General features: G+C 41.7%; 1 protein-coding gene across 4 annotated transcripts in view; it reads left to right on the top strand.

The window, feature by feature from the left end:
* Positions 1–18,781, top strand: part of LOC147010527 (uncharacterized) — a 119,576-nt gene that overhangs the window by 36,780 nt on the left and 64,015 nt on the right. The window contains exons 1-2 of one of the 4 annotated variants that reach the window (XM_085859324.1): positions 4,369–4,549; positions 8,476–9,113. In XM_085859324.1, coding sequence (XP_085715450.1) covers positions 8,527–9,113 — 587 coding nt within the window. In that variant the 5' untranslated portion in view covers positions 4,369–4,549; positions 8,476–8,526. Of the gene's footprint in view, positions 1–4,368; positions 4,550–8,475; positions 9,114–13,367; positions 13,505–14,006; positions 14,030–18,781 lie in introns of those variants that run through there. The other 3 variants (XM_085859323.1, XM_085859325.1, XM_085859326.1) reach the window with 3 other exon arrangements.

Genomic DNA, 18,781 nt, shown 5'->3' with positions numbered 1-18,781 from the left:
AACATGTAGATATGCAAAAAAAAAAAATTTTTTTTCTCTAACAATTTTTGGGGAGTTGGAAATCACTTAAAACATGTAGAAATGCAAAAAAAATTTTTTCGAAATCTTTTTTGGGGGGGGGAACGATTTTTTTTGGGGGGGGGTGGAAATCACTTAAAACGTAGAAATGCAAAAGAAAATTCTTTTTGGGGGGGGTAAAAAAAAATTTGGGGGGGGGTGGAAATCACTTAAAACATGTATAAATGCAAAAAAAAAATTCTCTAACAATTTTTTTTTGGGGGGGGGACAAAGTCCAAAATTTGATGGCATGATCCTTGGACCATACCTACCCCCCCCCCCCCACCAAGTTTCGTCAAAATCCGTCAAGGAGTTTTTCCGTAATACTGTTCACAAACAAACAAACAAGCAGTCATAGACTGGTACTTACGAAATCGTCAACTTCACCTGTGACCTTGTCTAATAAAAGCTGTCTCTCGAGAAGGTAGCGACGCAAACCAGAAGTTTCGACGATGATTCTGTATCAAACCATCAAAAATCGTAACGTTGACCGAAGCAAAAATCTCCATTTCTCCACGCAATTATACCTTAACGTAACTCAACGACGCGTCTGCTCGAGCGCACTGCATCATGGGACGACCCCTGACGCGTCGAGTGAAATATTTTTATACAATCTTAAAACGTCTCCAAAACATCCGATTTTTACCAGAATTTCGACAACCGAGTTTTAAGCGTCCTAAGCGATCGCAAAAACCGAAGACAAAATTAAAATCGAAGTTAAAACGAACTCGTAACGTCGAGCGAAGCAAAAATACTCCATTTCTCCACATGAATTTACGGAATTATGTTTGACCTCACTGTGACCTTGACCTTTGACCGATTTTGACCAAAATCTAATCAGCACTAGCCATCACCCTCCTGAATCACGTGGTGTAATTTGACATTGGTAGCTTCTTCCGTTCTCGAGTTATCGTGCCTACAAACAAACAAACAGAAACGGAAGGCATCAATATACTTTCCAAATCTAATAAACCATCTTGCCAAAAGGTGACCACGTGTGACTTCTTTAAGGTCACACTGAGGTGAACAGAGCTGCTATCCACCAGGAGCGACTCCTTGAGAAATATCTGCCTACGAGAGATTCCGATGAGAATCGTTCTACAGAGTCACCATGAAAAATATGCTTTTGCCTCATAACGTCACCAAATGACGTCATAATGTCTCAAGCTTGACATATCTCGAAAGCATTCATCGAGGTGTTCAATTTGAGGTACTACACGATATGGTTCCTAAAACTTGAAAATTTGACCTTGGGGTCAAATATGTTTGACCTCAGGCGCTAACCATGAAGGTCAAGGCCAATCGCCACCAAAAACTAATCAGCTGAGCGCCAGACCATGAACTATATTCCCATAAAGTTTGGAGACGATTCGATTAAAATTACTCAAAAAATAAGGGTTTCGTCGACTCCCCTGATTTGCGACAAAGTGACCTTGACCTTTGACCTTGACCTTAAAAATTTTGTGCGCTGAAAGGGACCTCTATAGGCCTCTGATATGCGAAGTTACAAAAATTTCCAATGATAACTGTGCTCTCCAGAGTGATTTATACGTGATTACAGACAAAAAAAACAAACAAAACATATGAAGGTCAAGGCCAATCGCCACCAAAAACTAATCATCTGAGCGCCAGACCATATACTACATTCCCATAAAGTTTGGAGACGATTCGATTAAAATTATTCAAAAAGTAAGGGTTTCGTCGACTCCCCTGATTTGCGACAAAGTGACCTTGACCTTCAAAATTTTGTGCGCTGAAAGGGACCTCTATAGGCCTCTGATATGCGAAGTTACAAAAATTTCCAATGATAACTGTGCTCTGCAGAATTTTTATACGTGATTACAGACCAAAAAATAAAAATAAAAAAAAATATACAAGCTGACTAACATATTTTGCCAAAAAGAAACAAACAAACAGACAGGGGTGAAAACAGTAACCTCCATCCATCTTCGAAGTTGGCGGAGGTTAATAACAAGATGGATAATGAGCAACATCTTGGATGTGAGGGATCTCTGAGTTGCTCCCTGGAGATGGATCAGCTATCTCTGTGCAGCAGGGCTGTTTGAGCAGAACTGACAGGGGCAAATCAACAACAGCAACAACAACAACAATAAGGGGGATTACGAGGAAAACACCCAAAAGTGGATGCATGCTTGGATGGCAAATTATGTGACAATGGAGGATGCAGGGATATGGGAATGAAGAATGCTATTGGAGACTTTCTCAGAGGTCCTGAAGCATCACAAAGCAGTTTTGTTTCTCATTGTCAGGTGCTGTATACTGTATCATCTTTTCATTAAAAGAGAAGCGTATGGTTTATTGGTTATTGACAACATTTTTTTTGTAATGCAGTTTTGTTCAACTTGTATTATGCCTTGAGGCTGCTTTGTTTCATCGTGGCAGGCCTCAACTTGTCTGCTCTTCAATTTCTCAGGCTTCCTCGGTGTCACGTGGCTTTTAACCTTATAAAGTGTCACGTGGCGGGCCTCGATGTCACGTCTTCTTCCTAATTGCCTTGTAAAGGATCACTTTTAATCTTTAAACACTGATTTTGTTTCATGGTATAGAGTCAAATAAATTGTAAAATACTTTTGGTTTTGTAAATGGATGGGGTTCTATTTGGCTAAAGGCCCTAAACTAGGAGCCATTTTAATACCCATCCACAGTTTATCTGAGAGCACTTAAGAGCAAACCATGAAGCCGCAACGAGCACCATCCAAATATTATTAAGGGCAGAAAACGTACTCCATCCCTTAAGGTCATAAGTGAGCCAGATGGTTTTTAATGGCATTACAATAGCAACAGGATCTCTCAGACTAGCTCAGCAAATGTAGTGTTCACTTGTATGATTAATTCAGCATTAGCCAATTGAAGGACAAAACACCTTCTGTCAGGAATGCTGTGACATTAGATGCAACTTGGTTGTAGAATTCGAGAATTGAAGGCTATATTGTCATGGCCACTCGGATTCACTTGAATCAAGTACACGAGGTCCACAATCTATACATTTACAAAATTCTTGCTGAACAGTTTGCTATCGTTGTCCTTGAATTATTTTTATTTGTCTTTCACTGTCATTGACTATTTGTCCCAAGTTTTGAGTGTTTTCTACTTTATTTAAAATCGCAGTACAAAATCATATAAATATGGGTTAAAAGAAAATTGATTAAAAAAAAAAGACACGAGGACTAGAGTACACAATCAGGAAACTGATGAAGTGCATGAAATGAGGCCATCGTCGTAGTCATGTAATCGGGCTTTTGCCGGGTCCTTTTGATTAAGCCTTAGAATTGGCATTTTTGGATTTGGTTAAAAAAAAAAAAAACAAGAAAACTGCAAAAGGTTTAGTCGCCATGTTTGTCGGCTTGTTTAAACGTCGTCGAGTTGTTTTGAAATGCAAATCGTGTAATATTTAATTGTCTTTCATGGGTGAATTGACGTCAGTAGTTTCCAACACGACACGTCACGTGGCTCTGGCATGGCAGAGAAGCCCCTTTTTTGGCTCGGATTTGGAAGGATCAGGCAAGTTATAGCCTGACACACACAGGCGCACACGCACACACACACACACACACACACACACACTGTTCCCTGAGATGCAACATGTGAACAATCAACTGTAGCTTGTACATTTAAGTCCAACTACACAACAACTACCTGTCCCTTTGTAAAATGTTGGGACTATCTGGTCCCCTGATGATGAACAATGCTGTTAATGCACCCTTCATATGGCAGTACGTTTCCAGGATTAAAAAACAGACATTTATTTTGATTTTGATTTTATTTTATAAAGAATAATAAAGGTTCATACCATCAAGAAACTCTGCTGGAAGTTACATTTCCACAATGTCTTGGTGTTTGTAAAACTGCATTGCATGTGATTACATTTTAAAATCCTCTACCTCGTACATACTACCGAAAGCACAATCTTTGCAGACGAACGCACGGGGATATAATGCTGGCTGTTATTAATAAAATGTGGCCCTTTTTATTTATTCTTTGGACTTTGTTAATCTATAAGTCCAGGAAGGTTTAAGAAGGTTTAAATCCAGAAAGACTAGAACGGACAATTTTCGCATCTTTATGAAAATTGGATGCTCCAATAGACTCTGGCTGTCCGCTCGCTATGTCATATTGTCAGGTGAAGGCAGGACGACAATATCACTTTCTGAAGGAGTGATATTGTTCTCACTCACAGCAGGAATCAACCATAGAACTGATGAGTGGGCACGCCTTGAAGGGAGTTAATCTCTTGACTGCCACATTACTCACTCCACTCCCAATGCGGACAGGTGCGCTCGGCGCTCGTAAACAGAAAGTTCAGGAAGGGTAAGCACTTGTGCACTGCAAGCGTTGAAGAAATTACATCTCGACTCTTCGATACTGCATGTGGGAATCTCTGGATTGGTGGATTTATTTTTTTTAGACTTCGGGGTTGGCTCCCTGCAACACCATGTCTTCCAAGTTTCTGTAACTCCTTATAAGATAAAAGGTATGTATAACTTGCTGCCAAACTCTGCTGCTGTTAAAATTGTAGTCATTCCACAACAAACCTCATGTTTTACTCCTCATGATTTATGTCAGCAATACAACCTTTTCACCAGCATCCAACTTGTGATTATGAAACTGTTGTTTTAATCTTTTAGGAAGTGAAAGTTTGTTGTGGCTAGTTTGCTGTGGTCGATGGTTGTTCTCACAAATGTTAAGAGCAATTGCTTGTTATTGTGAATCAACCTAACCATAAACCACTAATTCTTGAGCTCATTAACCTATTGTCAAATGTGATGACTTACTTTATAGTCACATTGTCAACTATGAGTAATATCGTTGTGAACAGGAAGCACTGGCTGCTAATCTAACTTGGATAAAGGAAAGGGAGTATTGGAGGGTTGATGGTATGATGAGAGTAAGTGGGATGTGCAATGTCACAATCCCTTATGTGGGGGGCACCTGAGTCTCAAAGATCTGTCACTGGAAATAATGTGTTGAAATGAAAGCAGTGAGCAATATGACAGAGGATTTTGAAAAAGTAGGTTGTTGTACTTGATGAACAGAACTACCCAACAATGACCACAAGATGAGATCAAAAAGTTTGTGAAGGGGAAAATAAATAGCAGATAACATTGCCATACTCCAGCTTCCAGGCAAAAGCAAGTATTACCTCCGCCACCGAAGGTGAAGGAGGTTATGTTTTCACCCCTTTCTGTATGTTTGTCTGTCTGTTTGTTTGTTTCAAAAAGTTGTGGACAGATCCAGATGAAATTTTGTGGATAGGTTCGGTGTGTGACAAGGACGAACTGATTAGATTTTGATGAAGATCCGGATCCGGATCCGACTACTATAATTTTTTTTAAGTGATTCTTCACCATTGAGAGATAGGGCCAAAAGTGATATATAGCACGATATCTCAAAAAGTTGTGGAGAGATTCGGTAGAACTTGGTGGACATGTTGGGTGTGTAACAAGGACGAACCGATTAGATTTTGGTGAAGATCTAAATCTGGATCTGGATCAGTTCATTTTTTAAGTGATTCTTCACCATTGAGATTATGCAAAACTGATACATAACACGATATCTCAAAAATATATTGTGCCCGATATGTTCTCATGGATCAGGCATTATGGGGCGGAGGTATCCGCTCTACCGAGTGCCCTTCTAGTTGAAATAGTATTCAGTACACAGATGGGCTGGCTGTATACTCTTGACCCAGCTGTCTAGCATGGGTTCAAATCTCAGCCGAACTGTAAACTCTCGGACGTTGGGCGAGGCATTAATATGTGTGCCGTCTCTCGGATATATGTTAAATTGGGTATTCTATCTGGCAGTGTTAGTTGGTCGACATTACAGATTTCAAGGCATCCTTTGCGAAGAGGAGGCGAGCTATCAACAGCACTTGCCAAAATCCAAATTCTTGATCTAACCTACAGGAGGCACCGCATCAGCGGCACAGCCACGTCCCAAGCAAATTATATTACTGGCAGCCATGTTCTGGCAGGCAGCGGAGGGTTGTGAGCTCTTGACAGAGGAGTCCAAAGTGAAGACCTGCTGGGCTGGATCCTTTTAAAGGTTGTATCAGGCTGACCGAACAGCTGTTGCGTTGCATGTCAGTGGTGTAACTATCCCTGTTGCTGACCCTCCAACAAACTGTGATCCTCCTTTGTTTGTGGAAACACAGGCTGTGGTGAACCAATTGAAAGGGGGGTAAAGCTCCTGGGATCTGTGGCATCCATGCTGAACTTCTCAAGATTGGTGGAAATGCTGCACTCATGTTATTGCAAGCAGTTTTGTGCTCTGCCTGGAACACAGGCATCATCCCAACTGACTGGAAGAGGGGCCTTGTTGTCCCTCTCTGGAAAGGGAAGGGTGATCGCCAGGACTGCAACAACTGCCGAGGAGTGACGCTGCTCTGAGTGCCGGGCAAGGTCTTTGCTCGGATAATTCTTGATCGGGATCGCCACCATCTGTTTGAGCACCAGTGCCAAGAGCAGTCAGGCTTTACACCAAAGTGATCAACGATTGACCGTATCCGTGTTCTTTGGGTCCTCACCGACCACAGACTAGAGTTTTAGCAGGGGCTGCGTGCAGCCGATGTTGATCTCTGCAAAGCGATCGATTCAGTAAATCGGGATGTCCTCTGGAGGATTCTCAGTCTTCGTGGGGTGCCACCAAAACTGATCGATCTGATTTCTGAACCATACTCTAGTACTGAAAGTGCTGTGAGATATCGTGGTTCCATCTCTGCCTTATTTACAGTTGTTACTGGAGTTAATTGGGTGTGTGTAATGGTCTCAATACTTTTCAGCACTTGTATGGACTGGATTCTGGGAAAGATGTGGGAGAGATCAAACTGCGGTGCATCGTTTGGGATTGCCAAGATATCTGACCTTGATTTCGCAGAAGATGCAGTCATCTTTGTGGAGACTCTGGATATCCTTTTGGGGACCCTCGAGGTGCTGAATGAGGAGTCAGAGCCGCTGGAAATCCAGGTTTCTTGGGTCAAAACTAAGATCCAGGCTTTCAATGACATCTTGGATGCTGCTGTCCTGTCTGTGCCTGTTTGTGGTGAGGATGTTGAGGTCACGGAGAGATTCACTTACCTTGGCAGTGATATTCATGTCTCCACATGTTGTGAGCCAGACGTTGACAGATGTCTGGGTCAGACCTCGGGAGTCATGGATTTACTGGATCATGGGGTGTTGCACTGTTGATACTGATGCAGGAGGACGAAAGTCCGAGTCTTTAAGTCCTTGGTGCTTTTGTTACCTGTATAGTCCATGAGCATCAGCTATGGCTGTATGGACATGTGGCTCGTTTTCCTGATGCTGATCCTGCTCACCAGGTTCTCTCAGTGAGGATGCCTCGTGAGTGGAGGAGTCCAACGGGCCGACCATGTGCCTCATGTTTGCAGCAGTTTGATCATCATCTCAAGGAGATGGGGATTGGCCAGGCATCTGCCTCGGGAATGGCCAAACTGAAGCCCCTGGAGTACCGGCAGAAAGTGGACATGGCTACGCGCTGATCCAGAATTTCCTCCCATACCTGACCTGAGCTGAATTGTGAGGGGATATGATAAAGCTGTTCAAGAGAATGAAGGGTATAAACAAAATAAGTGAAGAGGAGTTCTTTATCAGAATAGACAGTGATAGGACCTGGGGACATAGCCTGAGAGTGAAGAAGACGAGGGTTAAGAGGGTAGTAAGGTAGGGGTCTTTCATTCAGAGAGTAGTTAATGCATAGAATGGTCTCCCTAGAAAAGTAGTAGCAGCAGAAACAGAAGATAAGTTTAAATTGGAATTCGATAGGTACCCGGAAGTATGGGAGATAGAGGGATGCAAGGATATTGGCAGGACTAACTGTAGGACACATGTGGATGAGTATGTGGTGTTGACGTAGCGCGTTGGTATGATGGAACGAATGGCCGCCTCCTGTGCCAAGTTCTTTGTTAATTGTGACCAAAACTGATACAGGTAAATATGAAACTGGGACCATATTTATGTTTAAAATGTTTTCAATGTATCTGGAAGAAGTTTAATAAAACTCTCTTGAATTTGCAGACTTTCATTCATTTTGACTATCTTTTATAGTGCTAATAGAGGGAGCATTAATATCATGTTTGGCTACTCTATAAATGTAATGAGTGTTGTTTGCTTTTTTTTTTTTCAGTGTTGAGGGAACTGAGTGACATTAAAGCAATTTTGCTTTCATTTGAAGATGTCAAGCCGATTCATCGTTAACACAATATTTACTTTGAAAATGTCTGTTAGTTTCTTTTTAAGCAGGCCATTCAGGGGAGTGGGTGGTGTTTCACTGATCTAATCCAATAGTATGCATGGGATGAGTAACAGGCAGAAGGGAAACAGTCACCCCTGTAATGGAACAATTAGACACATTCTTTGCCTTTTTCACGTGTGTGCGCAGGAAGAGCCCTTGGCATCGGACAAAGTTGACCAGGCCTTCAACTCGACAGACATGCCACGACGTCGTTCCGGTTCTGGGTCGTTTCCAAAGGAAGCAGCTGGTAAACGAAAGTCAGGTACACAGCCAGGAAAGAACCGGAATGGAGGACAGAGCCCAACAAGTGTGGAGCTACCTGAGAGTCAAAAACCTCAAGTTCAAGACGAAAAAAAGAATGACATTTCGAAAGTTGAAGCGAAGCAAATGCTTTCAGAAATCCTGCGGAAAAAATGTAGTGGATCAGCCCTCTCAAAGGAGAACTGCAACAAGAGTAACAGTGTGACGGAGCATCTTGACAGGACTTCTACACAAGGAGCCCATTCGTTTAGCACCAGCAATTTGATTGGTCGTCATTCAGACGTTCAAAGCCAAGTAGAAGCGCGCAAAGCAGAGCCTATTCAAAGCAATGAGTCCAACATGAACGTTATGAATGAAGAACCAGCAGATGGGCTACTTCCTACAAGGGGGAGACATTTGAACGAACAATACCGTACGGTACTATCAATATCCACCAAACACCCAAGAGTGGGCATGAGGCCAGATTTAAATAGAAGTGAAGATGGAACCAGTAATGTATTTGTCAGCAGCAGCACACTTCATCTGTAAGTACCTTTCCTTAAAGAGTGAATCGTCTCGATATTCACTGGTTTGTTTTTATCCCAACAATGACAGATTGTTTCATGAGATATGTTGCAAACTCTTTACACAGCATTGATGCTGCAGAAGCAGTTTCTTGGTGCGGGTTATACGAGGTGGTTTGCCATTGCCTTCGCAGTAGTCAGTCAGAGCAGGAATTTGTCATTTGTTTTTGGTGCCGGCCTTAGCTCACCTGCTTTCGCAAATCGATACCGTGGGATCTTTCACGTCCACCAACTAATACTTGCAGAAGGAATGCCCAGTTTAACGTCCATCCGAGAGACGGCACACACAATGTGAATCGCCCTTGCTGTGAAACAATAGGATGACAGTTTAGAGCTGGGCCGACATTCGAGCCGAGGCTAGACAGCTTTGATGCGAGTGTGCACGTACATCTCAGATATCCTACTAGTTGAGGTTGGGGTGTGAGGGGGCTTTGGATTCCACTGATGATGTAACTGGGAAGATGTTTGTGATGGTACATTCAAACTTAAAAAAAATTATATCTTCTGCAGATATTTCCAGCAAAATTCACACTAATTAATACTATGCTATTGGGATTATTAACAAACCATAGGGATTCAACTAAAGTTGTGCATGTCAAGAAGATACTTGCCCATTCATTTGCTTTCAATGCTAAGTTATTCCGAAATTAATGTTGAAGTTGTTGGTCTCCTTAATATGGAACAACACAGAATATTCACTTCACTTTCAGATCAATCCTCTCCCTTATCCACCCCTCACCAATATCTAATTACCATTTTGCCTTTTCTCATTCCCTGTTTGTTCTGAAATTTTATGTCGAAAATTGTGGAGTCAGTAAAATGTTATCCAAAGGAATTTTTTGTCGTTGCAATACACGGTCTTCACAGCAAAAGATAAGGCATGATTCACAAGGGAGCCTTATCTATATCAAAGGCTTTGTAAATCTCCCCCCCCTCCCCACCTTTTCACTCCACCTACTCTCTCGCCCCCTCCCCCACCTCAAATAATTACCTTCACCGAAGGGGAGGGTATTGCATTTGAGTCTGTTTGTTTGATTGTTTGTTTGTGTTTGTCTGTCCGCTCACCTCCAGCCCAAACAGCTCAACCGATTGTTCTGAAATTTTCTGAGATTAATGCCACCGACCCTGCGACGGTCCCACATTGAAGTTTCGTAAAATTTGGTCAAGCAAAAAGGTCTACATAAGGCCAATTGGCCAATTTGAGCCAAATTTTCCAAAATCCTCAAATTTCAAACGATTGACTTGAAATCTGAACAGGATTTGCATTTTAGGTTCATTGAATTCAACCACCTATTATGTTTGAAGTTATCATAGGTCAAAAGGTCAACAAAGCCCATAAGGTAAACCCAAAATTGGCCAAATTTTTAAATTGTTTCTAAAATTGTCAATTTTCATCCGATTGAGTTGAAATTTGAAGACCATTTGCAAATGAGGTCGTTGAACTCGACCACATATAAAGTTTGAGGTCAACATAGACCAAAAGATCAACATAAGCCGGATTTCTAAAATCCTCAATTTTCATCCGATTGAGTTGGAATTTGAAAAGGGTTTACACATCAGGTCATTGAATTCAACCACCGATTATGTTTGAAGTTATCATAGGTCAACAAAGCCCATAAGGTAAACCCAAAATAGGCCAAATTATTTAATTGTTTCTAAAATTGTCAATTTTCATCCGATTGAGTTGAAATTTGAAGACCATTTGCACATGAGGTTGTTGAACTCGACCACATATAAAGTTTGAGGTCAACATCGACCAAAAGATCAACATAAGCCGAATTTCTAAAATCCTCAGTTTTCATCTGATCGAGTTGTAATTTGAAAAGGGTCACTGGTCCTTAATCACTTAATCAGGTCACTGAATTCAACCACCTTTTATTTTTGTGGTCACCATAGGTGAAAAGGTCAACAGTCCAAATTTCTAAAATCCTCAATTTTAATCCAATTAACTTGAAATTTGAAGAGCATTTGCATATCAGGTCACTGAATTAAACCACCTATTAATTTTGAGGAAAACGTATGCCAAAAGGCCAATTTGGGCCAAATTTTCTAAAATCCTCAATTTTCATCCGATTGACTTGAAATTTGAAGAGCATTTGCATATCAGGTCACTGAATTAAACCACCTACTGATTTTGAGGTAAACTTAGGCAAAAAGGCCAAAATATGCCAAAAGGCCAATTTGGGCCAAATTTTCTATAATCCTCAATTTTCATCCGATTGACTTGAAATTTGAAGAGCATTTTCATGTCAGGTCGCTGAATTCAACTACCAATTAATTTTAAGGTCAAAAGGTCAACACAGGCCTAATTTCTAAAACTGATAGATGGGGCCAAAAACTAAATATATCACTATATATCAAAAAGTTGAAGATGAGTTTTGACAAAATAAAATGGATGAGTTGGAAAGGTGACAAGAACAAGCGGATTGGATTTTGGTTCGGATCCAGCCCATCAGTGGGATACAAAACGTGAACTGTTCCACCTGGCAGAGGTTTTGCACTCTACCGAGTGCCGTTCTACTTTGTGCTGTTTTGCCAAGTTGTCACTCTATGAGTGATTTTTCATTTGTTTGTTTGTCCGCACAGAACCTTCGTGTTTTTCTCCGCAACCGCTTGCCGGATTGAGACAAAATTTTCACCATTGGTGCGGATACTCATGTAGAATGTTGAAATGATAATTATGACGTCATAGGTCATATGGTGTGGCAGCCGTGTTGGTAAAACGGAAAAGATTTGGACCTCTGTATCTCTGAAACCGCACCAAGGAAAAAAATGAAACTTGGCACATAGCAAGTACTCCTCATGGGGAATGAGAGTGATTTTTTTTTTATGATGTCATAGGTGCCTTTGTTCTAACGTCATAATTGCATATGTAGAATGCTACATCCAATCAGTATGAAAAATTTTGAGGGTCATCTAGGCATAAAATGGTCCATATTTTTTGATGACGTCATTGGTCACGTGATTTGGTAGCCATATTGTTTTTTTTTTCAAAATGCCTTCAAAATCTTCTTCTCTGAAATGGCTGAACAGATCGAGGCAAAACTTTACACATATGACTGCCTATCCACGAGGAACAAAAGGTTCACAATATGTTGTCATAGGTCACATCCTTTGGAAGCCATATTGGATTTACCATAAAACATATAATAAATTTTCTTCTCCAGAACAGCTGGACAGATTGAGGGGAAACTTCACAAAAATGCTCCGCAAGGCATGCGGGTACAATTTTGTTAAGGAATAATTGATGTCACATGGTTTGGCAGCCATATTAGATTTAGGAGAAATATTAAATAATGTTTTCTCTGGAACTGCTTAATCAATTGACGTGAAACTTCATAATTGTGATCTCGTAGTGATGGAGAATACATGTTTTAAATTTCAACTTGATTGGACACATGGTCTGGCAGCCAGAATTATTGAATTTTTTGATGTGGGGCTTCTTTTTTTTTTTTTTTGAGTGAATAAGACTGATGGCATTTGAGGGTAGAGGAGTTGCAGCTGAAATGTGAATCCTATCCAGGTTCCTCCTAATGACTTCATCTTTTCATTTTGCCTGTTTGGATTCCTTCTGATGACTCCACTGCAGAACTGTACCTCTTTGGTCTTCCATTTGATCTGAATTGAATTTATTTTCATCTCATTACGTATTCATTTGAACAATAATAAAAAATGTCATGGGTCAGGGTCAGGTGTCTGATCAAAGTGGGGTTTCATCGAAGCGGGACGTCTTGGGACCCAGTCATTACTGCCAGCAGTTATAAAGTGGCAGTTCTAATTATGTCTATTATTAGTTCCGTAACACACCAGTACTCAAAAACCACACAAAACTGCACAAACACCACACAACACACAAAACAAGTCCTGACAAGGGACTGCAATCTCTGATTGCTCTTTTTCTTGTTATTTATTATGACCCTATTGAAATATCATAAAGAAAAAGTTCCATTTTTTAAAAAACGGCATGATCAGTCATGGTTAGTGCAATTTCCTGGTGCTACAAAATGCCCGCTTGACTACCGCTGTATGCGAATCAGATGGTCATGATATCAAGACCGCCGTATATTGACTCGGACAGTGCAGTAGTGTTGAGAGGACGCCCCTGGACTGATAGCTGCCAAAGCACAATTTCTGGACACATATCTCAGGTTGCATGAATAGCCATGTCACATCAAATATTTACATTTCTAGCCTGGACCCGCCTCCAGTTGTCAAACAGGCTGAGTCAGGAGGAGTCAGGATAGTTGTTTCATGCTGGCGAACTGTCTGCCACACCAAACTGTGCTCGTGAGCTTGTGAATGGATCAGCAACAATCTCTCGAACTTGCTTTACCGGCAGATCCAAAGAAAAGGTAAACTTAAAAAAAAATACAGTGCTGAGCTTTTTATGAGCCGCTTTGGTGTTGACAGGAGACTTTGGTGTTGACAGGAAACTGATGAATGTTTGATGGCTGTTGCAGTCAAGTAACTATGTATTATGCATTTTTAAACATTGTACTTGCTGAGACAAAATTTTAAGTGGCTTGTCTTTAAACAATCCGGTTGAATAAATTAATAATGCTTTTTATGTTCCTTTAATGCATTTCTGAGAAACATCTGCTTTATGAGTGTATAAATGTCAAAGGAGCCAGACATGCAACGACCTGTTGTAACATTCCTGCAGAAAAACGAGCTGGCGCTGAATTAAATAATTATTTCCAGCAGGAAGCACAACTTTGCGATGATTAGTTTCCACGATTAAGTTTTGTATTTTTATGCAGCTTCAACTGTTGTTGAGTTTGTAAAATTCAGGCCACTGGATATGCACGTGTTGAGTTACACGACCTGGGACACATTCCTGGGATTGAGGAGCGACACGTTCCTCAAGCCATGCGTAGGTGAGCATCAAAACGTGCTTTAAAAGTCACAGGTAAATGATGTTAATTGAGTCAAATAGATTAGATCTGTGGCTGCAATAACTGGGAATGAAAATTTCCCAAACATTGACTTTAGAACCACCGTGAACTCCTGTCTCATTTGTAATGCCTGGCCATCTGACAGCAAATTCCACTGACCTGTTTGCTCTCCCATGTTTTGTCCCCTGCCCCTCAAGCAGGGTCAGAGACATGGGACATTAAAATGAGCTCCATTCGACCGACCGACTAACCCAACCGATCATCTGTCCATGTACTTTCGTGTACATGATTTTTTTCAAAAACCATTGAGCATTTAGCTTTCATATTCCAGATATCTATTCCTATTGTCATTATCTCAACCTGATTCGACCATGGCGGTGATTGGCTGAATTCTGTTGCCATGGCAACTATTTCAGTAATTTGGCTTGTACACACGATATTTCAAAAACCGTTTAAGATTTAGCTTTCATATTACACAGATCTATTCCTCATACCACCCAAAAGGCAGGGGGCCTGGAGTATCAGCTCCTTATTTTTGTACTATGGAAATTTAAAATGGAGCTATATGATTTTGGTATTGGCAAGGTGTTGATGACAAACTGTGCTAACATAACTATGCCTGCGTGGACCTCAAACATCTGAGGCCTCTGCTCCAACCTGACGAATCTCTCAATTTAGGCCACTGCTGATAAAGTGAACATCATCTGTTTAACATCCTCCCCACAGGATGTTCCTGACACTTTAGTTCCTTTCTCTGCTTATTGTGTCCTCTGATTTTATAGATCAGAACCCACCCTGGCAGTGAAGTTGCACTTTACATAAGAACTCAATTTCTCACTGTCCTTGTACTGATCTTACACCTCCCAAACCCACAGGACTCCCTTTGGCTGCGACTTCTCCTCCGCTCCCACCTCTTGTTCGTCTATGTGTTGGACCATCCTCCAAACAGTGACAATTCCATCTACATCTCTCTCTCTTTCAGACAACATGGCCAAACTTTTAACCACTCATCCCCACTCTCTCTTCCTCATATGTGGTGATTTCAATTGTCACCATGCAACTTGGTTGGGTGTTGGTACCTCTCTCACCAGCTATGGCACTTCAGCAAAGGACATCTGTGACTCCGTAGGACTGACTCAATCTGTGAACTTTCCAACCTGGATTTCTCCCAATGGCAAATCCTGCCGGCTTGACTTGGTGACTACTAACTTCCCCGCAAATGTCTCCTGCTCTTCCTCTGTTCCAAATGGTTCATCTCATCATATGCTTGTGAGAGTCAACATCTCTGGCTATTTCAGAGAGCTGCCTCAATGCTGGTGGGTCAAACAGTTCACTCAAGCAGATTGGCAGGGACTGCAAGTACCCATCTCTCTTCAGGACTGGTCTCCTACATCTACCGCCCCTGATATTAACTCGGCCTGGGAATTATTCCACAAAAACCTGCTCTCTCAAATGCACAGATTAATCCGATCACATCTTCAATTTTCCTACCCTTCTTCCCACTCATGGTACACTGAATTCTGTGGTGAGGCAGTTTCTCTTAAACAACTTGCCTTCTCTTCCTCGAAAGCAAATCTGACAGAAGGCAACCTCAGATAATTCCACAAAGTCCGCAACAAGAGTGTGTCCACTCTCAGGAGAGCAAGTAAACATCTGTCCAACCTCAAGATTGAACTTTCAAACTTGTCTTCCTCCTCTAAAACCTGGTGGTGCCTTGTTAACTCCTGGTGGTCTCAGGAGTATGCCCCTCTTCCATCCCTTCCCTCATTTCAAATGACACCACAGCCGATGAAGTTTGTGAGAAGGCTGAATGCCTCAATTCTGTGTTTGCTTCAAAATCTTGTGTCCACAACCCCTTTCTCTCTCTACCCACCCTACCCACCCTGAACTCAACTGCTCCTGGACTTTGCGTCTTTTGCAATTGAGAAGGTGGATAATTTTCTGTCAACCCTCAACTCTGATTTTGCAATTAGACCAGATGGCATCAGCTCACATGTCATAAAAACCTGCTCTGCTGCTCTTTTATGTCCTCTCTCTGCCCTTTAATTTTCATCCTGTGATATCATTTGTCCGAGGGCATCTTCCATCTGTGAGGAAATCGGCGAACATCACAGCATTACATAAAAATGTGCAAAGAATGATCCTCTTAATTACAGACCAATCAGCTTACTTCCAATCGTCAGTTAGGTCATGGAATCATTTCGCAGTTAATATGAAATCCTTCCTTTTCTCCAATGGCCTCAACTCCTACCACCAATTTAGATTCAGACTTGGTCACTCTACCTTGGACATGCGACTTGAACTCTCCCAACAAGAGATGGAGGCCCTCAATGTCAGCCATGAGATCAGGGCCATCTCTCAAGCTTTTGATGCGGTGCGGCATCCCACCTTGCTCTCCAAACTCTCTGCCTATGGAATCCAAGGCCAACTTCATACATGGCTTACTGACTTCCCCTGCTCTCGTAGCCAATGTGTGGCTCTCAACAGAATCCTTTCATCTCCTCTCCTGGTTAAGGCTGGAATGGCAGTGTTCTGGGTCCAGATTCCTATTCCTATTCTTCATCAATGATCTGTCTGACTCTCTGGAAAATCCCTTTTTTTTACTTGCTCATGACTCCACCCTCTGCCATGACATCCTTCATCCTTCAGATAGGCAGGTTGTGGCCTCTTCACTCTCTTCAGACCTTGATAAAAATCACAAGATGGTCACACATAGAGATCTTTCAATATCTCTCTCTCTCTCTCTCTCTCTCTCTCTCTCTCTCTCTCTCTCTCTCTCTCTCTCTCTCTCTCTCTCTCTCTCTCTCTCTCTCTCTCTCTCTCTCTCTCTCTCTCTCTCTCTCTCTCTCTCTCTCTCTCTCTCTCTTTCTCTCTTTCTCTCTTTCTCTCTTTCTCTCTTTCTCTCTTTCTCTCTTTCTCTCTTTCTCTCTTTCTCTCTTTCTCTTTCTCTCTTTCTCTCTTTCTCTCTTTCTCTCTTTCTCTCTTTCTCTCTTTCTCTCTTTCTCTCTTTCTCTCTTTCTCTCTTTCTCTCTTTCTCTCTTTCTCTCTTTCTCTCTTTCTCTCTTTCTCTCTTTCTCTCTTTCTCTCTTTCTCTCTTTCTCTCTTTCTCTCTTTCTCTCTTTCTCTCTTTCTCTCTCTTTTTTTCTCTTTCTCTCTCTGGACCATCTGGCAAGCCCTCACATCTACTTTCTTAACAATCCTTTTGAAAAAGTTAAATAACCACACTATTGGATCTCACTATCAGCATGACCTTTCTTGGGCAAACCTCACTTCTAAGTGTAGCCTCGCCAACTGGGCATCCTCCATTGTACAAAGTCCTTCCTTGGCACACCTGAACTCCTATCCACCTACACGGCCTTCATCCACAGATTGATGGAGTACTGCTTTCCCCTCTGGGCCTGATCCCCTTACTCACACTTTGCGCAGTTTGACACCGTGGAAACCAACGCCTTCAAGATCATTGTAATCTCCCACAATGAAGCCGAGTCTATGGACCTATTACTTTCACATCGCAGACAGGTCGGTGGTCTCTCTGTCTTCTTCCGTCTCTTTTCTCACCTTATATTACCTGCTCTTTCTGTGCTTTGCCACCCTCCTCAAGTTACTTCAGGGAGCACACCATCCACTGTCAACCTCCTTCTGGTGAAACTCTGAAAATTCACAATCACTGCTCACTTCTACTCATTCGTTTCTCTTTTTTTCTCTCGGCTGTAGAACCAACCTCCACATTCTCTTCAACCTCATTCTTCCCTCCAGGTCTTCAAGACAGCTGTTCCTCACCATCTCAGATCACCCTCCCATCCAAAACAATGATCTTTTCTGCCTCTGTTATCTGCCCCACCCCCAAGCCCACCTCCTTTCCAATTTCCTGTTTTTCCTTCCTGAGAGTTTGCTTCTGTATCCATCTTGTCCACCCAGTGTGGCGTTCCCTTCCCCTTCCCCGCTTTCCTCCCTTACCCCTCTGTCCTCCCCACCTCCCTTATTTATGCAAGTCTCCCTCTGTTTTATCCTTCAACCCTGCTGTTGGTGTTACCCCCCTCTCTCAACTGTTCCTTTTGGCCTTTTGTCTCCTGATCCGTTCAGTGTTTAGCTCTTCCACAAGCCTTGCCTTTGCATACAAAAAAAGAAACAAATAAAAAAATACACAAAGGTCACTCGGAGAATGAAGGTTTTCAGTTATGGAAGGCTATGAGGGAAGAATATGTCGGACTGATTGATCATTAAATGACTAATTCATTAAAATGGTCAGTTCATTCAAAAGACATTATAATTGAACATTTTAAGGTTGGTCTAACCACATTAAAAACTAGAAGGGCACTCTTCGACATTGCAACATTGCCAGAATGCCTCCACCCACATTATTTGTACCAAGTTTGATTTAAATCCCTGAACCCAGATTCAAAATATTAAATAATTCTGGCTGCCAGACCATTCGTCGGATTCGGTTATAATTTAAAACATATAGTCCCCATGACTGCAAGATCATAATTGTGATGTTTCACGTCAATTGATGAAGCGGTTCAAGAGAAAACATTATTTAATATTAATTATTTGTGAAGAATGTGGTATCACCGAGGCTTGATGAACATGTGGGTGAAGTTTCCTCTCGATCTGTCAAGCTGTTCGAAAGAAGATTAAAAAAAATATATTCTTCAAAAAATCATAGCTGTCAAATCCATGTGACCTTTGAAGTCATAAGTGAAGAACTTTTTGTTCCTCATGGATAGATACTTT

This window comes from Eptatretus burgeri, chromosome 16 (assembly GCF_056783735.1).
Source record: "Eptatretus burgeri isolate ZD-2024b chromosome 16, Ebu_testis_v1, whole genome shotgun sequence".
Classification (NCBI taxonomy): Eukaryota; Metazoa; Chordata; class Myxini; order Myxiniformes; family Myxinidae; genus Eptatretus; species Eptatretus burgeri.
This window is presented reverse-complemented; position numbering and strand designations above follow the sequence as displayed.